Below are 20,699 nucleotides of genomic sequence, written 5' to 3'. Positions count from 1 at the left end.
GCATTGTTACAGAGTGGTTTGGTTAACTGGGAATCATAATTTATTGGGAATTTCTTGATCAAAGGGTAGATGGCTTAGGATTTTAGACAGGAGTCTTTTGTAAATTAGTAACACTGGAGTTACATTCTACATCACCCTGTGTGCTCTGTCTAAACCCTCACCAATAATGGCGTCGTGTAGTGTACTGCTGAGCTAAACTTCTGTGTTCAAAATAAGAGAAGAAACTTAAATGTTTTCAAACTATGAAGCTACACTTTATTTCTGACAGGACCCATAGCACTGACAAACGGTGACAGAGATGAAGGGTCTCCGATTCCTGAGATCTGGAATGTGTGTCACAGGAAAGGGGGACAAATCCCATGCTGCTACCTGCAGACAGAGTGTGGGGATAGGCTGAAGTGTGGGTGGGCGGTGGTGGGTGAGCAGTTTGGAAAAGTACAAGGTTCATCTGGTTGATTGTGCAAATCCTGTCCAACATAAGCCCAGTGTTAGTGTTTTTGTAGGTCCTCTGCCTCTAGATTGGTCACGTCCAGCCCCAGACTGTGTCGCTTGGGGTGTGGGGGTGTTGCTCTGATGTCCGAGTGGCCCCACTTTGTGGTTTCAGCAACACCTTTAGCTACCGTTTCAACGCACAGTCCCTCTACTCCACATGAACAAGGCCGTGGGCTGCTACAATAGATGCATTCACAGACTTGGAGAAATAAGGCAGAGCTGGAGAGGCTCAAGGCCAAAGATGGGAGAAAGATGTGGGAGACAGGAGGGGAGAGGATTCTGAGGACATATTATGCATGGGATAGGAATATGAGCTTGTGTTTCTTTACCTGGTAATTACCCAAGTCAGGCAATGGATTCTCAGAGCCAAATGTGGTTCCTAAAATCTGCCAGTGAGCTCGGTCAGTGGGCACTCATCCCGGAGATCCCTGGTGCCCTGTTCAGTGGTTGTGGAGATGGGGCAGGACTGAGCTGTCCAGGTGTTTGTGACTGGGAATTGTTTTGCTCAGTTCCTCTGCCACTGGCTTCTGTGTGGTTACGAGGCAGACTTAAGGTGGTGAAGCAAAGGGCTGGTGGCAGCCACAATCACCCAATAGAGGCTGCAGTGGAGGCAGGCTCTGAGGTAGGGTATAGGACATGGGCAGAGAAGCAGACAGTGGAAGGGAGCGATGGCAGCAGGAACATCTGACACAATACGGGAGGGTAAAAATGCCCACAGTGGGTCCTGATGGAGAGGCTTGGGGATAGGGATGGGTATTGAAGGGGGAATGGGAAATAGAATGGCAGGAATGAGAGTGGGGAAGGGAATGGGAATGTTTTGGAAATGGGAGGGGGTAGGATGGGAGAAGAGAGTAAATGAGGGAGTGTTTGGGTTTATTCTCCAGGATGCAATTAACATTTATCATCCATTTCTCGAACACTGAGCCATTGACTTGTCATGGAGCTGAGAGCACCTCGACACACGAAAGTGAAAGCATTAAGTCACTGTGGCAGTGACGGCATATAGACACCAAGGTAGCTCGGCCGAGCTCTCTGTCCTACCAGTACCAGGAGACTGTAAGGAGTATAGGGGAGATCTGCGGGAGGAGAGAGTAACTCAGAGTACTGGAAGCAGAGACATTTGAAGTGGGAGAGTATTGGAACAGTGAGATGTTGGTTGGTGGTGCAGTGAGATCAGCGCCGGGCTCGAGAACGGAGGTTCCCGAGTTCGATCCAGTGACAGACCGCTCCCGAGCGCGCTCTCCATCCGTGCCGGGTCGATGTCGAGCTCGCAACTCAACCTCATAAAAAAAACACACTGCCACCTCCAGTTTAAATTCCCACGCGGAATATTGTGGAGGATCAAATATCACCCCCCCACCACGATCCCCTTCCCTTCCTCCGATCCCCAAAAAAAGCGTAATGGGCTATTAGTGGCAGCAGTTAGATCTCCATCTTGGGTTGGCCTTTGCTGTAGTCGACGTCACTGAGTCAGGGGATTCTTTCAGTTGGGCAACGGTGGGCAGTGAATTTCATCGCACATGCCAGGGCTCCGCGGTCTGCACCTTAACCATTTCCAGCCACGTACGTGCTGGGCTTTGTCCATCTTGCAGTGAGTGCAGGCCGAGTTCACAAGGAGCCACGGCACAGGAACTGGGACGTTGCCTGGGCAACAGTCACTGAAAACCAATTCTGGGAAGCGAAGCCTCCCAAGTCTGGAGACCAGATGCCGAGGCATGACAGAGGCTCCTCTGACAATGCAAAGGTGCTGTCAGCTGCGGGACAATCCGTTTCACTCCGAATCAAAAGGATTGAAAATTCCCACTCCAAAAAACAGGATCCAGGAAATAATGGGCAGATTTTGAAGAAAGATTTGAAGAACTCCACAGAGGATTGTATACAGGAAAGGCAAGTTGAAAGGGGAAGGCTGTGTTCCATGTTTTCGCTATGACAGGCTTCCAGTAAGCCCATAATTTCACTTGATACTCCCGGTGATTATCCAGGACATGAATGGCAGTAGACTCCCCCTTTAGGGTGAGCTGTTGACAAAGGTCTCATTGCCTTTTATTTAGGTAGAAAATTTCTGGCGCGCAGTGATTCTCCTGGTGAACTTGTCAAATTCAATTCACTCCTAAACTAAGGTCACTAAAATAGATTACCTTGTCACTCACAGTCACCTGCTATGTACAAACCAGTCACAGTGCCCCCTACTTCACAAAGCTGCCAATATGACAGAAGTGCTTTATTGGTGATGAAGCAGTTTGAAATGTGAAAAGGCTGATATAAACACAGGAGGCACAAAAGACAGAAGGCGCTGGCATCCACACTCTGCTGGAGGAACTCAGTGACACGGTAATGTAATGCTGTTAAAGCACTGGGACCAATTCAGCTGCCGTCTGTACGAAGTTTGTGCGTTCTCCCCGTGACTGTGTGGGTTTCTTCTGGGTGCTCTGGTTCCCTCCCAGATTTCAGGTTAGATTAATTGGTCACATGGGTGTAACTGGGCAGCACGGGCTTGTTGGGCCGGAAGGTCCTGGGACCAAGTGGTATCTCTAAATAATTTTTTTTAGACAGCATCTGTGGGAGGAAAGGAACTGTTGATGTTTCAGTCGAGACCCTGCATCAGGACTGGGTTTCCCACTCAGACCTAAAGCAGGGTTTCAATCCATAAAGTTGACAATTCCTTCCCCACCCACAGACGTCGCTTCTGACCCTCTGAGTTCCTTCAGCAGATTGCTGATACAGATATTTCAGGGCCGCAGAAACCTGCTGACCATCTGACTTCCCACCCCAGAGTTATGAGGGTTCTCGCCAAGGCTTGGGATGGGAACACTACACCCCAGTGACAGAGTACTGAAATCCATGGCAGTGAGGAGACCGGCTGGGGCTTTAAACCCAACCAGACAGTCCAAGAGAGGGCGGCTGTCGGTGCTGCTGTCACTAAGCAAGGGAACCTGTGAACCAGGGTGCTTGCCTGTCAGTCAGGCACCCCTCTACAACCCTCCCCGCCGTTCCGTGTCTCCACGCTGACTCTGGGGACTGAGGCCACTGGTCAACCCTGTCCCCAGTCTAGGCTTGGCTGGACACGGGTGCAGCGGAGCCCAGCATCTCTCCTGGGCCAGAGGCGGACGTCCACCCCACGTTCGCGGACCTCTCCCGCCACGAGCACGAAGGTGAGGCCGAGGGAGATGGTGACTTGGAGCGAGGGTGTGAACTGGCGACAGGGTTGGGTGCACGGACCACTGTGGAGATACAGTGACCCCATTCCTGGAGCACCTTCCAAAGATCCCGCTGACACCGGCAGCGGGAGGCTGGCAGGGAGGGGGTGCGAGAGGGCAGCTGAGTAACACAACACCACTCCATGCTGCTGGGAGAGGGCAGGGCTCCTGGCTTGGGAATGAGGTTAGGGGTGACAGAGTAAACGCAGTCAGTGGGCAGCGAGGAGCGACAGCCACAGAGTGGGTCTGAGCGATGCAAGGAGGGTGCGGAACTGAGCTTTGCGGATCTCACTGAACGCTGTTAACTCGACCCTGAGCCCCACCTGTGGAGCAGGGGGAAGCGAGGTAGTTACTAGAAATGAATGCTCAGTTATGTTGCAAACCGTCAGGTTAGGATACAGAGGAGCGGGGTCGGAGCCCCAGGAGCAGGAGGCAGAGAGCAATGAGGGAGAAGCAAGGGTCAGGGTGGTCGGATGATAAGCTGGAGTCAGTGGGATGAAGTTCGATCTGGGGTCACTGGATGAAGGGGAGAGGTCCGGTCTCATTGGAAACGGAGGTGGTGTGAGAAGAACTGGGTCAGTGGGAATGGGGTACACGGCAGCATCTGGGTGAGTGAGGGAAGGTAGCTCCCATGGTTAGTAGGAGGCACGGGATGAAACACTACACCTCCCTAGCCCAAGCGGAGGTGGCAGTGTGGCACTACCGGGCCGGGAGACCACTTGGAGATACACTGGTGGTCCTTCATACGCTACAACACCCCTGACTCATTCTTCACTGAATGGGAGAACAAGACGAAGACCAGGACTCCTGCCACAATCACCAGGATGAAGATCACGATGATGACCCACCAGGCGCCAGCCAGCTGCACCTTGCGGTTTACGAGATCGTCAGCTGGAATCATGTTGGTGAGGTTCAGCATGTACCCCAGAGCCCAGCCGATGGACGAGCCCTCCACCTGCAACAGACAACACAAAGGCTGGAACAGTGTCACAGAGAAGGGAGGTGGCGTGGGCAGGCAGGGGGCATCGTTGGGCCGCACAGGGGGAGGTGAGCTAGGGTTGCCAACTGTCCCATATTAGCCGGGACATCCCGTATATTGGGCTAAATTGATTTGTCCCATACGGGACCGCCCTTGTCCCGTATTTCCCCAGCTAAGGTACAGCGTTCCTATGAAACCATTCGTAAGCCGAAATGGCGTAAAGCGCAGAAGCAATTACCATTAATTTATATGGGAAAAATTTTTGAGCGTTCCCAGACCCAAAAAATAACCTACCAAGTCATACCAAATAACACATAAAACCTAAAATAACACTAACATATAGTAAAAGCAGGAATGATATGATAAATACACAGCCTATATAAAGCAGAAATAATGTATATCAGGATCGGGAAGATTAAGCCAAAACCGATTTGTAGAAAAAAAATCGGCACATACATGCATGCGTGCGTCCTGTATGCGCGCACAGGTGCCCGCGCAAGGCTTCATGGTCATGGTAGTGTTTCTCAGGGTAAACACAAGTGTCCCGTATTTGGCTGCTACTTTTGTCCCTTATTTGGGAGTGAGAAAGTTGGCAACCCTAAGGTGAGCGGTAAGGGAGAATTGAGAGGAAAAGTGAGCAAGAGGTGGGGAAAAAGAGGTAGAGAATGTAAGTGGGGAGAGAGTGAAGAAGAAAAATGGAAAGTGAGATGGAGGAGTGTGATAGACTCACGGAGAATGTGGGATGGGGAGAGACAGAGAGGGGGATGGGGAAAAGGAGAGGAGCTGCAAATGGAGTGTATTATTAATGCAGTGAGGCGGCCATCGCCGGAACCAGTGGCAAGTTTCCTACAGGATTGATGGTCAGTGTGAACAAGGGTGGGTTGAGGTACCTGCTCAGTGCTTTGTGACTCTGCCGTCAATCCTGAAGTGTCCTGGCCTCGCACACACAGTTCCTTGCTGAAATGCCCTGAGCTCTCTGGCTGGATGGCACCTGCTGAGGGACTTTCCTTTCCCTATGCTCATTCCACCAGTGGCAGGGAACAGTGACCCACACGCCACATCTGGAAACACCTGGCTTATCCAAAATCAGGACAAGCTCCTTCAGTGGCCAGCGTAAAGCTTGCTGTTGACTTTGAGTAGTTTTCGTACAAGGGCACACTCATTGATAGACCGGCAAGGTTCCTCAGGTTGACCCCTTGTATAGGGAGTTCGTCACAGGGGACAAAGCGACCTCAGTATAGAATCTCGAGAATTTTAAAAGAGTATGAGATGACCTCATCGAAACATGCAAAATTCTAAAGAGGCTTGTCTGGCTGGGATGTTCAGAACTGGGAGTCGGAAGCTCTATATAAAGGTCAATAGACAATAGGTGCAGGAGTAGGCCATTCAGCCCTTCGAGCCAGCACCGCCATTCACTGTGATCATGGCTGATCATCCACAATCAGTACCCTTTTCCTGCCTTCTCCCCATATCCCTTCACTCCGCTATCTTTAAGAGCTCTACCTAACTCTTTTTTTTGTCAGACATTCAGGACAGAGTCATACACCATGGACAAGACCCTGTGGCCCAACTCGAGCATGCCAATCGAAGCTAAGTTAGTCCTAGTTGGCTGCATGTGGCTATATTCCTCCAAGGTGTTTGATAAGGTACCCCATGCAAGGCTTATTGAGAAAGTAAGGAGGCATGGGATCCAAGGGGACATTGTTTTGTGGATCCAGAACTGGCTTGCCCACAGAAGGCAAAGAGTGGTTGTAGACGGGTCATATTGTGCATGGAGGTCAGTGACCAGTGGTGTGCCTCAGGGATCTGTTCTGGAAACCCTACTCTTTGTGATTTTTACAAATGACCTGGATGAGGAAGTGGAGGGATGGGTTAGTAAATTTGCTGATGACACAAAGGTTGGGGTTGTTGTGGATAGTGTGGAGGGCTGTCAGAGGTTACAGCAGGACATTGATAGGATGCAAAACTGGGCTGAGAAGTGGCAGATGGAGTTCAACCCAGATAGGTGTGAAGTAGTTCATTTTGGTAGGTCAAATATGATGGCAGAATATAGAATTAATGGTAAGACTCTTGGCAGTGTGGAGGATCAGAGGGATCTTGGGGTCCAAGTCCATAGGACGCTCAAAGCAGCTGCGCAGGTTGACTCTGTGGTTAAGAAAGCATATGGTGTATTGGCCTTCATTAATCGTGGAATTGAACTTGGGAGCCGAGAGGTAATGTTGCAGCTATATACGGCCCTGGTCAAACCCCAGCTGAGTACTGTGCTCAATTCTGGTCGCCTCACTACATAAAGGATGTGGAAACCATAGAAAGGGTGCAGAGGAGATTGCCTGGATTGGGGAGCATGCCTTATGAATACAGGTTGAGTGAACTCGGCCTTTTCTACTTGGAGTGACGGAGGATAAGAAGCATGGACCTCGTGGATAGTCAGAGGCTTTTTCCCAGGACTGAAATGGTTGCCACAAGAGGACACAGGTTTAAGGTGCTGGGGAGTAGGTACAGAGGAGATGTCAGGGGTAAGTTTTTTATTCAGAGAGTGGTGAGTGTGTGGAATGGGCTGCTGGCAACAGTGGTGGAGGTGGATACGAAAGGGTCTTTTAAGAGACATTTAGATAGGTACATGGAGCTTAGAAAAATAGAGGGCTATGGGTAAGCCTAGTAATTTCTAAGGTAGGAACATGTTCGGCACAACTTTGTGGGCCGAAGGGCCTGTATTGTGCTGTAGGTTTTCTGTTTCTAAATCTTTCTGTCCATGTCCCTGACAAGTATGTTACCTTCCTGTGGCAGTTTATTCCACAAATGGACACATCTCTGTCTGAAAGAGTTGTCCCTTCGGTCCCTTTTAGATCCTTCCCCTCTCACCACTTACCGATGCTGTCTTGCTTTTGATTCCGTTTCCATGTGATAAAGGCTGTATGCATCACCCTGTCTATGCACCTCATGATTTTATACATCGCTATAAGATTATTCCTTAAATCTCCTGTGCTCCAAGGAATAAAGTTCTAGCCTGTCCAAACTCCCTATAACTCGTGCCCTCGAATCATTGCAACATTCTTGTAATTCTTCTCCGCATTCTTTCCAGCTTAGTAACATCTTTCCTGTAATCAGGTAACCAGAACTGTACACAGTTCTCCTGGTACTGCCTCTTCGATATCTTGTACAACTGTGACATAATGTTCCAACTCCTCTATACTCATGACCGGACTGAAGGCCAGCATGCCAAACATCTGCTTCACCACCCTGTCTACCTGTGATACCACTTTCAGGAAACCATGTACTTGTACTCCAAGGTCCCTCAGTTCTACAGCACTCCCTGAGGCCTCACTATCCATTGTGAAAATTCAACCCTAGTTTGACTTCCCTAATTACAGTATCTCGCACATAGCTGAAATGAATGCTATTAGCCATTCAACAAGACGGAATGTCTTCACCCGGGGAGAGGTGAGTGGCACTCTCTCCCCAGAGGGCAGTGGAAGGTCAGTCATTAGTGTATTCAGGACAGAGGTGGACGGCAATACAAGGGTTACTGCAGGAAATTGGTATCAGAGGAAAGGATCTGCCATGCTCTTACCGAATAGCGAAGCGGCGTGAGGGGCCGAATGGCTGCATTCTGCTTCTATTTGTTACAGAAAGCACCACAGTCTTGTGGAGTCCCAGTGGCCTGTAACTGACCAACAAGTTGCCGATGTGGAGCCCCTCCTGCTTCTGGTGGGGAGAGGTGGGTGCTTAAACCAGCTTGGCTCCCTTATCAGCCTGCAGCTTCCCCTGAAACTTACAGGCACTGCAGCAGAGACCAGAGCAACCTGCAGTCACAATATCATATCCACATGGCGTTGGTGACACTGCGACTGATGTTCAGAGATGGAGAGAGAGAGAGAGAGAGAGAGGGAGACATGGACACCTGGATAAGAAGAGAAGAGTGCGTGAGACTGAGGCAGATAGCTGAGAGGGCTAGAGAATGAATTAAAGAGAAGCCAATAAAAAAAGTGAGGGCTAAAGCAGCTCTTGGACTGTGGGGAAAAGGTAGACAAAGAAAGGAACAGGCATAGGAGAGACTCGTGCAGAGAGGAGGAGGAGGTGGGAAGGTGGGGAAAAGTTTGGCAGTAAGAGGTCACACTCAACCTTTTTCTGGAATGCAATGTTGCTGAACGTCTGTTTGTTGAACTTGTAGCCGTGGGTTATCAGGCTGTAGATATAATAGGACATGGTGCAATAATCTACCAGCCACTTCTCTGGAATTCTGGTTGCCTTCTCCTTCAGCTGCATGAGAAAGAAACAAGGTCAAGCCCAGTATTCCTCCTATTAAAGGAATTCTGGACATCAGGTCATTAAAACACTGTGATGGACAGGGAGAGGGAGCGGTTTACTGAACCTGGATCTCATCTCTGTCTCCTCAAACCATTCGATTGCAATGCAATACCCCCAATTACAGGCAGGGGCGAGAAGTGGAGAGGAAACAGTGAAGGATTAACAGGCACAGTAAGGGAGAGACATGGAGGGGAGGATAGAGAGAGGGTAAGTGGAAGAGAGTTGGAAACAAGGAGAGAGGGTTTGCGGCACAAGAGGGGGGAGGAAATAAATAAAGTGTGGTGAACTGGGATGGACGGAGTGAAAGAGGAACAAAGAAAGAAATGGGGAGAAGGGGGAATGGGATATTAAGGAATGGGAAAATAGGGAATGAAGGGTAGTGAGGGAATGAGGGGAAGGGGGAATGGGAGTGCAGGATGAGAAGAAAGTTTATTCAATATAGTTGGGAAAGGGTGTGGAGATGGGGAATCCAGCAGCAGGAGAGAAGGCTTGGGGACAAAACAGGGAAGATGATTGGAGATAGGGGTTGTTGGTGGAAGAGGAAGAGTCCTCACTCAGGAGGGGTGATTATGAGACAGGATTAATGGAAAGAGGGTGGAGTCAGGAGAGGGAGTTTCTGGGAGATCAGATGCATTTGGGAAATGAGTGTGATCCCATGTATTCTTCCATGACAGGAGTAGTTGGGTTACCGTTTTGAAGTCCATTTCGCAGACAGTTTTGGCTGCCTCCTTCAGCTCATCTGGGGACTTCACGCTCTTTCCTAAAGTAGTCTCCAGGAAGTTGAAAGTGTGATAGAAAGCTGCAAATGCCTAGGCACAGAGAAGATTTGGTCACAGTTAATCAGTGGGTCAGCCTTAAAAAGAGGAGAGCAAAGGAAAAGAGATTACTCTCAGGTTTCAGCTGGAGACTGAACCTGCCACAGGAATCACACCCAATTCCCCTGACCTGTCACAGATATCAGATCCGAGACTCAGGCAGAAAACCAGAACTGATCATCTCCTGGAGGAGCAGAGACGGATTGCGGAAAAGGGGAGTTTGCTGAAGTTGGGATTTCCAGTTGGAAATTTTCTGCAGGTGTTGTCGTGTGACCCTCCTGCCAGTGTTTGGGCTGGAAACATTGACTCCTGTGAGAATGGGTCCTGTGGGTAACTTCCAAATTGTTAGAGATGCTGAGGCTGCTCCTGGCAACTGGAGGGGTCTTAATGTATCCCTGCTGGTTGAACAAGGAGGGAGAGAGAAAGAAACAGGGACCTGCTAGCCTGACATCAGTGGTAGGGAATTTGCTGGAATCTATAATAGTGGATGTCAGAACAACATCTTGGGAAAAATAATGGGACTGAAGATCACAGGAATCAGAAAGTCCCAAGATGGGCTGGGGTTGGGAATCTGCTAGGTGGATGAGTCATGAACATCAACATGGAGGAATGTGAGTAGAGCAGGCAAGAAGGAACAATAGATGCTGTGTATTTGGGCTGAGTATGGTCCTTGTGCCCCAGGCTGGGGTAATCCCAAGGTCTCAGTCGGGCTCCCTCCCCCGTGGGTCAATCATCACCACAGCGACTCACCAGGAAGCTCCCAGTCACGGGTGGCTGGTAGATATTGTTGAAGGCACAGTCACCGTGGTCACATAAGGTGAAGTTGAAGATGGACTCGACCTGTCGCTGGCAATCAGGCGGGTTGGAGGAGCCTCTGAAGGTGATGTTGGTTGCAGGGGAGTAAGTCGAAGGTTTATCATCCTTGGTGCAGGGGCTCTCGTAGAGGTATTTCAGGCCGAAGGTGCTGTTGTAGCCCATGGGCAGACAGGGGTTGACCACATCGGTGCTGGAACCACGGGTCTGCTGGAGGCACAAGTGGATTAGAGGTCCCGACACCTCCCTCTTCCACACCATCCTCACCCTCCCTCACCCCATCCGCAACATTCCTCGCTCACGCTATCCCTACTATTCCTCCCACACCCCACCTCCTCAGCCCTCATTTCTCAACTCTCTCCCTTCACTACCCCTCTGCTCTCACCCCATTTACATCACCCCTCATCCCTCTCCAACCCTCCCCCCCACTCCAACCCCACCACACAACACACCCACCTCTTTCCCACCCACCCAACTCTCCTTGCCCTCCCACCTCCAATTTTCCCACCCCCCCCCACCCTCAGTGAGCACTTACTGCCAAGATCTTGGCGCGGACTTTACGGATGACCTGGTCTTTGCCATAGCAGAGGTAGCTGTGCGTGTACACAGTGTAGTTGTGGCCGTACAGCTGCAGGTCCATCTTACTCTCCGGCTCCCGCACTGGCACGTCCGGCACAAAGGTTATCTGCGTCGACGCCCCGCCGAGGTCCATGGCGCCCACCGTGCCTCGGGTGGGGTTGACCCACCGGCCCACCCAGCCGTACTGGAACAGAGGTCACGGTCACCCTGGCTGCTCCCTGATGCCCTCTCCCCCCCCCCACTTCCCAGCCCTCCCCATCCCCTATCTGCTCCGCACAGGGAGGGCTGGGGTGTGTCGAAACCCTTGGCAACTGGGACCATCCCTCCCCACCCACACCCCGATGCTGTGCTTCCATACCTCCTAGTCCCCTCCCCATCCCTTCCACCCCGTTTCCTCCCTCGCACTGCACCCCTCCCCATCCTCCTCGAGGGGGCAGACCTTCCAGGTAGGCTTGAGAGGTCCATTCTGATTGGAGGGTCAGACATTGGGGTCGTTGGTAGTCCATGACTGATGATTGGACTTTGTGGGGGGGGGGGGGCTGTGACTGCTGATTGGACTGTGGTTATCTGTTTATGTAAATTGGACTGTGGAGGGTGGGGTTTGTCTATGCCCTTTGAACAGGCTACAGGGTCTGTGACTGCTGACTGGACTGTGGGGGTCTGCCATGGAGAGCCAATTGTCAGTGGACTCCTTGTATTCAGAGGGAATATCCTGTGGGGTCAGGGGTCTCATCTGTCCCCAGGTTTTTTCACTCCACCCTCTCACCTTTATGAAGTTCTCCAACAGGTAGTTGGCCGTGACCCAGCCGAACACCCCCTCCTCACTCCCGGACAGGATCTTGGCCCCTCGGTAGCTGAAGCTGTAGGACCTCAGGGTGCTGTTGACTGCTGCAAAGACATTCCGGGTTGCTTCTGGATCAGTCAGGCTGCAGACGCACAGGGGAGAGGAGCTCGGTATCCAAGTGCTCTGGCATGGGCCGGTGCAGATTGGGGGTGGCAGGAACCTACTGGCATCCCATCCCCTCCTGGCCAGACACAGGTTTTACCTTCACAGTACTTGAGACCTGAGCCTCATTAATCAGTTCTCATCAAATTCACCTGATCGAAGTTCATAAGATTACGAGAAACATGGATAGTGTAGGCAGCCAGTATCTTTTTCCCCAGGGGTAAAATGTCTAATTATAGTCAATCCCTCCACCATCGAACAGTTGCAGCAGTGTGTACTATCGACAAGATGCACTGCAAAAACACAAAGCTCCTAAGGCAGCACCTTCCAGCCCCCCGACCACCACCATCTAGAAGGACGAGAACAGCAGATACCTGGGAACACCATCACCTGGAAATCCCTCTCCAAGTCACCCACCATCCTGACTTGGAAACATATCACCGATCCCTCATTGTCGCCGGGTCATACTCATGGAATTCCCTCCCTAACAGCACTGTGGGTGTACCCACACCTCGGGGACTGCAGCGGTTCAAGAAGGCAGCTCAGCACAACCTTCTCAAGGGCAACTAGGGATGGGCAATAAATGCTGGCGTAGCTGGTGACATCCACATCCCGCAAACGAATAAATAAAATAATTAACTAAATAAATAGAGGGCATGCACTTAAGGTGAGAGGGAGTAAATCCAAATGAAATTTGTAGAGCGAGCTTTTTTTTATATACGGAGTGTGGTGGGTGCGTGGAATATGCTCTGGGGTGGTGGTAGAGGTAAATATGATAGAGGCATTTAAGAAACTTCTGGATAGGCACAGGGATATGCAGAGAATGGAGAGAGACAGATGTTGCGGAGGCAGGAAAGATTGGCTTAGGTGTTTACTAACTTGTTGAATTAGTTCAGCACATCATGGGCTGGCAGGCCTGCTCCTGATCTGTACTGTTCCGGGTACCCGTTGCTTCATTTGTGTTTCCTGGGTTAGGACCACCACCACTCCAAGTACACACAACTCCAACCCCACATCCTGTGGTTGACTGGATTTGGGAAGCGTACACCACTTCTGGCTGCATTGACCCCGCTAGGTCATGTGTGCTTTGATTATTCGCACCTCGGTTACAATCTCTGTCCTACGTATCCACGGCCTTCTCGCACCGCCCACTCACCGGACATTGACCCCTGTCTCACAGAGCTAATGCAAGCCAAGCAAGAACAAATCTCCCCACTTCACCATCAACCAACCTCTGTCTCTCTCCCTGATCATTCTCCCAGCCCATCCACTTCCTCTCTCTCCATTTTTTTCTCCCGTTTCTCCCTTCCTACCACTTTCACTTTTTTAACCTCTATTTCTGTCCTCCTATATTTCTTACTTCTCCTCTTTCATAGACTTCCTCTTTGCCCTTTCTCTTCCCCTATTTCTCGCTCCCATACCTACTTTCTCTCTCCTCTCCTGCCTGATCGTACAAACACATGAATTAGGCCACTCGGCCTGTCAAACCTGCTCTGCTATTAAACAACATCATGGCTGGTCTGATCGATACCTCCTCTGCATTCTGGTCTACCCTTCCACCCTCCCCATCATTCCTCCCCCGTTTCTTACCAAGAGTTCCCTCTCTGCCTTCAAACTTTCAGAGATTCTGCTTTCATCAACTGCTCTACGCTCTGTGCATACGGGCTTCAAGTCTCTTCCCTCTGACCCTTCTTGGTCTTCACAAAACTGGAATCAGCCCCATTGTCCTTCAACGAGGGAGCTCTGACCCACTCCTCTCCACCCACAGACCAGAGAATGATCCTGGTTACTCATTTCTCTCCAGTTCAATTTCTCCAGGGCACTGCTCGCCCGGTCTCACCAAATGCCCACAGTCCACATTCCCGACAGTCAGCCCATCCTCCCACTGGTTTCTCTTGCCACCAGGGACAACTTACATCGGCCAATTAACCTACCAGCCCGTGACGTGGGAAGAAACCGGAGCTCAGAATCACAGAGTCATTCCCACTGCTGCCTATAAGGAGTTTGTACGTTCTCCCTATGACTGTGCAGGTTTCCTCCGGGTGCTCTGGTTTCCTCCTACAGTCTGGTTGGTATGTTATTTGGTCATTGTAAAATGTCCCGTGATTAGGTTAGGATTAAATCAGAGGATTCCTGGATAGTGTGGCTCAAAGGGCCAGAAGGGCCTATTCCGCACTGTATCTCAGTAAGAAAATATAACACAATAACAGGCCAACGTGCCCATGCCAATCACCCACCCTAATCCCATGGTCAGACCAGCACACGGTCTGTACCCTGTTAGGCCAGTAAAACCCACCCAGTCATCGCGATTGAGCCGGTCGCTCGAGATGAGAGATGGTAGTGCTACCTGCCCGTTTCTGGCAGAGGGAGAAAGAAAGGTCTGGAAGGGTCCCAGTTCATGTCAGTTGGTCAACAATGCAGAGTTCAGTCCCCTTCGCCACAGTGGGAGTGTGTGCGAAGTTGTGGTTTTGGTAGAGTGAATCGAGAGAGTGGTAGGGATGAGCAGAGGCAGAGTGGTTGGTACAGGAGGCAACAAGAAATCCAACAGGGAGCTCAGATGACAATTTAGCAACGAACAGTGAGAATGTGGAGCTGAATCCCACTGGAAGGGACTGAGGAGAATAGGACAGAAGCATTCAAGAGGAGGCTGATCAGGACGATGAGGGAAAAGAACTGACAGGTAGATTTAGATGAAGAAGGATAGGAAGAAAGATGAAAGCAGCACAAGTTTTAATGCAAGCTCAAATTACCAACTTGCATGCTGTTTAATCACAGGGCCACAGAAAGATGCAGCAGGAAAACAGGTCCTTCAGCCCTTCGACCAACATCCACCCATTTACACAAATCCTGTGATAATCACATTTTATTCTTCCTACATTCCCATCCACTCGCCCCAGATTCTGCTTTTTATCAACACATTGGGGCAAAATCCAGCAGCCGATCTACCTCCCAACCCGCACGTCTTTGGAGCGTGGAAGAAAATCAGAGCATCCGGAGAAAACGTCAGCAGTCATAGGGAAAACATACAAACTCTACATTGATTGAACCTGTGTTTCTGGAGATGTGGGGCAGGGGTTCTACCAGGAGTGGCATTGTGCAGAACTAAATCTAGAAATTGAGTATTTAGAGATTCTGAAAATAGTGTAAGTAAAATGATGATAAAGTTCCCACGGTGTTGTGAAACGAGATCTGACTAATGACTAATGTCCTTTTCAGGAAGGAATCTTTTGCTGTTAAAAGGAAGTGTGACTCATTTCACACTAATGTGTCTAACGAAGGGTCTGGCCAGTTTCCAACAGCTTAGTAGAGCTAACCACAGGCTTCTCACAGTGGAGAGATCACACACCAGGTGCTGGTTGAGAAGGAAGAAGTGAAGGATTGAATCCCGAAGGGATATACTGTGTAGAATCTTGTCCACAGAATAAACAAGATCCAGGGATTGTCGGGAGTTTTGAGGATGATGTCTTGTCCCCATCCATTTCTCTATAACATCTGGTCCAGTGAATGAAAGGCACATTCACCAAGGTCCAGAGAATGCAACACTTTGTTGATTGGTGGAAACAGGATGCAAACATTTGGAATTAGAAAATTAAGTGAATTACTTTGTTCTGCTGGGTGAACTGATGTAAACAGGCACCTCAGACTTGGGCAACATCGACTCCGTCCCAACACGGGGACTCCAAGATGCTTCCTGTGTGCTGGAGAGCCGCACAGGCAGGAAGTTCCTCTGTGAAGGAACTCGAGGAAACTCTGGGGGTGACTGTGATTTTGCTGTTGATGACAGGATTCCAGGAGGGTAAATTCTATGGAGGATTGGAAGTTAAGTATATCACCAAAAGGGCTCTGGATCATTCTGGAGGAGGAGGGAAGGTGAAGGCATAGGCATATGGGGAGGGAGGAGGAGGAGAAATGGGAGGTGAAGGGGGAAGGGGGCCAGCCAGCTAAAATTAGCCCAGCAGCAAGAAACAAAGGTGCTGGTGTTTTGTGACTAGAAAGCGGGTGCTAGTGGGGTTCCACAGTTTTTGCAACATACACAAGTAATTATGAATTCCTTGCAATGACACAAATAAAGTAGTTTGCAAGTGATACAACAATCGATGTTGTGATTGGCAGGAAAATAGCGATCGTCTGGACGGAAGAACGGATCAATGGAACTGAATCCAGAGAAACGCGCAGTGACAGCTTTGGATGGGTGCAGTAAGGGATGGGAAACGGGAGGACTTCGAGGGAGATGGAGGAACAACTCTGAGAGGGTTGAGGGGTGGCTCTGGGAACAGGACAGTCCTGGGGTGTTTAGGTTGCAGAGTATCGGAGTCACCTCAACACTGTGCAGCAGTTTGCCTCAGTGCCTCAACGTGTGGACATCCACATAGTTTTGAAGGGACCAGGGTAGGTCAATAAGGTGGTCAGGAAGGCACAAGGAGCAGAGGGGGCTCTGGAAGGGGGAGGGATGGTGGGCTGGGGACGCTTTAGGGAGGAGGTGGGAGGGTGGGTGAAAGGGGAGAGGGGGACAGCAGGCCAGCCAGGGAATCAATAAAGAAGTCTGCAAGCTATTGGTGGTAATAGACAGGAGGGTCCTGGGACGTTTAGATTGCAGAAGATCAAGGGCACCACCTGAGAAAGAATATGCAAATGGTGGAGAGCCAGGATGGTACTTACTTCAGCAAGCGCATACCCGCTGTTGCCCCGAGATAGAGGGGGGTCTCGGAGTGCCTTTCAGAGGGGATGTTTCTCAGAGCCTCGTCAAGGCAAGCCTTCAAGCTCTTCCCAGCTTTTGCTGGTTCTTCCGCATAGCTGGAGATTCCTGGACCTGTGGTTGAGAGAGATCCAGTCAGTGCACTGGGCATTGCCAAGTCTGTGTATCCCCTCCCCATGTTCCCCTCTATCCTCTTCACCCCACACTGAGTTCTTTGCCAAAATTGGTAAAATCCCAGCTATTTGACTGCAGAAGGCATCACAAACTGTACTGACGAGTGGTGATTTTCCCATTTCAGTGCAGAGTCTCCACACGCATCTCCTCCCAACCCCAACCCCTCCCATCACTGCTCTGCTCCAACTCACCCAGGGTACCCCGCTCTCCGGGGCCTTGCCCCATCTACTCTGTCACATGATCCTCAGCTGAGATTCTCCCCAAGACCCCTCGGTCCTGCCTCTCACTCCCAGCTCCTTCCATTCACTTCTGATCTCTGCTTGTGCTCCTTCTGCTGTGATCCTCAGCTGTCGGCCCTGTCCTGGTCCGGTTGACCTGGGCTGGTGGACAGTGGGTGCACAGAGGGGCTCGATGCAGGTCCAGGACCTGGGTTTGGGTGAGCTGGATCTGGTCTCCAGGTTCTGAGGAGTCTGGGGTCAGAGGTTCAAGTTCAGCTGTTGGTATCACACTGGCAATGGCATCCGTTAGTCTCGTGAGACCATGGATTTGCGCCTTGCAAGGTTTCCAGGGCGCAGGCCTGGGCAAGGTTGTATTGAAGACCAGCAGTTGCCCATGCTGCAAGCCTCCCCTCTCCGTGCCACTGATGTTGTCCAAGGAAAGGGCATTAGGACCCATACAGCTTGGCACCGGCGTCATCACAGAGCAATGTGTGGTGAAGTGCCTTGCTCAAGGACTTGTATTGGCATGTGGCCAAGCGGTTAAGGCGTTCGTCTAGAGATTTGAAGGTCGCTAGTTCGAGCCTTGGCTGAGGCAACGTGTGTGGTATCACATTAGGACTTGAGGATTGGTCTTCAGTCTCGGGGTTTGGGGTCATTAGCCTAGAGATTTATGTTGGAGAAATCAGACTTCAGCAGTCTGGTCAAACTTTACCTTCGACCTGACAGCTGCTTTCTTCGCTCACCACACCGGTGTTGTTCTCTTTCCCAGACAGCCATTTGTAGATGAAAAGGGTTGTGCGCGAGGAGCCAGCATCAATCACAATCCCGTACTGTCCGAAGAGAAACAAGAAGTCATCTTAAAAAACACTGTAAAGATCAGCCCCATTGCTGAGCAGGGGGAAGCTATGACCTGGCCGAACCAGGACGGCAGACGTGTGGAGCAAAACTGGGGAAGGGTCTCGGCTCGAAACGTCGACTGTGCTCTCTTCCGTAAATGCTGCCAGGCCTGCTGAGTTCCTCCAGCATTTTGTGTGTGTTCCTGAAGTGCAAGCTGTCAACGATGTCGGGGCTGCAAACACAGAGTGGCCAAGAGCGCAGTGGATTCCAGAGATGGGTACGACAGTGGATGGGGAGACTCTGTGAACTGGGGACCTGAGGGTGGGTCCAGGGAGAAGTCGGACATGAGGAGAGAAGAGAGAGAAGTGCTGGTTTCAGTGTCAGACAATCTACTATGATTTCATCTCATGTAAATCTGAAGCCATGGTAAAGATGGGATTATTTTAACTACTGCCCTTAGCAGCGCGACACTTTTGGGGGTGCTCATATCACCCTGACTTTCTCAGGTAAGTTTTCTTAATTTGAGCAATAGCAAAGGAAATCAGAACTGGAACAATTAAAGCTTTAAGGTTGTGTGTGGTGGGAGTTGACATCAGACATTATCTCAATTGGAAAACACCTGGAACCTGATTACCAACGTGGAACTTAGGAAACGATGGCACCTAATTACTCCTTTGCTTGCATCTTCAAACACTGCTCTACTTCTATCTTTAATATCTCTATTTTTCCCTTTCAGGGTTCTTTTGGAGACCCTGACCTGGAGTTACACGCTGACTTCGGTTCTTTGTGGGAATGGGACCTGCTCTCAGGGTCTCACGACTGGCCGCTATTTGATATACCAAGGACGCGGCCTAGAAGACTAGCGCGGCTTCAGGGTTCTGGGATTTCGTGGCTCTGGAGGCGGGCAGACTTGTGGTCGGTGCCTCCGGAGGAAATCGGTGTGTCGTGGGAGACGGAGGATCAAAAGCAGCAAGCTGGCTCTGTGCCCAGAGACCTGAGTTCTTTGGGCACAGAGCTCAGAAAAAGCAATGCAACAAGACTTTTAACACCGTAAATCAACGCTGTCTCCCCTCTCGCTGTGAAACGGGGACACTTCTTTTTCCCATAATAGTGAGAGAGAGAGCCTGTTGTATGTCAAATTACCGGGTGAACGAGCAGTCTTTGGGATACTGCGAGCGTGTGTACTTATTGATGCTTTGCTGCATGCTTGAGTACTCGGTTGGGGGGGTGCACAGATGCTTTTTTTTGCTGGTGGGGAGGGGGGATTGTTGCTCTGCTGTTGTTTATGCATGGGAGGGGGGAGCTGGGGGTTCTAACATTTAACTGTCATTCATTCTTTGGGGCAGTCCTCTGTTTTGTGGATGGTTGCGAAGTAAAAGAATTTCAGGATGTATATTGTATACATTTCTCTGACATTAAGTGTACCTTTGAACCTTTGAACCTCTACCATCATAGAGTACTTTGAGAAGCTGGTCATGCCAAGCATCAACTCCAGCTTTCCTGTCAACCTCAACACACTGCAATTTGCCTATCACCAAAACAGGTGGCGCCAACACCCAGGCCATATACTTACCTCTGCAGCATATGGACAATAAAGACACCCACATCAGACTAACACACACAACACACTGGAGGAACTCAGCAGGCCAGGCAGCGTCTATGGAAAAGAATAAACAATGACGTTTCGGGCCAAGATCCTCCATCAGGATCGAAACGTCTCGGTCTGAGTCATTGACTGTTTGTGTGTGTGTGTGTTGCGAGGATTTCCAGCATCTGCAGATTTTCTCTTGTTTGTGATTTGACAGACTATTATCTGTTGACTACAGTTGCACCTTCTAAACTATTATTCCAAGCAAGCTGATCACCAAGTTCCAGACTGTGGGAGTTAAGGCCTCCTTCGGCAACTGGATCCTTGATTTTCCTACCAACAGGCCACAAGAGGCAGCAACAGCACCACACAGTTATTCTAAACACTGGTGCTCCAGAAGGTTGTATTCTCAGCCCTTTACTCCCCGTCCAATTGTGACTGTGTGGCCAAATTCTGCTCTAACTCCATCTTGCAGGTGATATCACTATAGTAGGCCAGGTCTCAACAGAGAACTTGACGACATGGTGTCATGGCAACATTTTCCCTCAGTGTCAACAAGGCCAAAGATACGGTCATTGACTTCAAAAAGGGAGGCAGTGCATATGCTCCTGTCTGCATCAACACAGTTGAGGTTGACAGCTTCATGTTCCTTGGTGTGAACATCATTAATAACTATCCCAATCCAACCACGTTGATGTCACGGCCAAGAAACTCACCAGTGCCTCTGCTTCCTCAGGAGGCGAAAGAAATTTGTCATGTTGCCATTGGCTCTTGCCATTTTTTGATTGATGCACCATAGAAAGCATTCTCCTGGATGCTGCAGTCCCCAAGCCAGGCAGCAACTTGGGGGGGGGGGGGGGAAAATAAACAGTCGATGTTTCGAGTCGAGACTCTCGACCTGAAACATCAACTGAAACCTCATAGATGCTTCCCGACTTACTGAGTTCCAGCACCACTGCACGTGACGCTCTAGATTCCTGGCATCTACAGAATCTCTTGAGTTACTGTCTGTTTGTGTAATAGGTTGTTATGGCAACCGCTCTGCACATGACCACAA

The 20,699-nt window shown here is 50.2% G+C and overlaps 1 protein-coding gene across 4 annotated transcripts in view; it reads right to left on the bottom strand.

Moving 5' to 3' along the window:
- Positions 1–209: 209 nt before the first annotated feature.
- Positions 210–20,699, bottom strand: part of LOC134359969 (ectonucleoside triphosphate diphosphohydrolase 2-like) — a 44,939-nt gene continuing 24,449 nt past the window's right edge. The window contains exons 2-9 of one of the 4 annotated variants that reach the window (XM_063073886.1): positions 17,930–18,047; positions 16,789–16,939; positions 11,950–12,208; positions 11,140–11,367; positions 10,542–10,814; positions 9,666–9,785; positions 8,791–8,928; positions 210–4,644 (exon numbers count right to left, since the gene is read on the bottom strand). In XM_063073886.1, coding sequence (XP_062929956.1) covers positions 4,438–4,644; positions 8,791–8,928; positions 9,666–9,785; positions 10,542–10,814; positions 11,140–11,367; positions 11,950–12,208; positions 16,789–16,939; positions 17,930–18,047 — 1,494 coding nt within the window. In that variant the 3' untranslated portion in view covers positions 210–4,437. The remainder of the gene's footprint in view (positions 4,645–8,790; positions 8,929–9,665; positions 9,786–10,541; positions 10,815–11,139; positions 11,368–11,949; positions 12,209–16,788; positions 16,940–17,929; positions 18,048–20,699) is intronic. The other 3 variants (XM_063073883.1, XM_063073884.1, XM_063073885.1) reach the window with 3 other exon arrangements.

Source organism: Mobula hypostoma, chromosome 21, assembly GCF_963921235.1.
Source record: "Mobula hypostoma chromosome 21, sMobHyp1.1, whole genome shotgun sequence".
Lineage (NCBI taxonomy): Eukaryota > Metazoa > Chordata > Chondrichthyes > Myliobatiformes > Myliobatidae > Mobula > Mobula hypostoma.
This window is presented reverse-complemented; position numbering and strand designations above follow the sequence as displayed.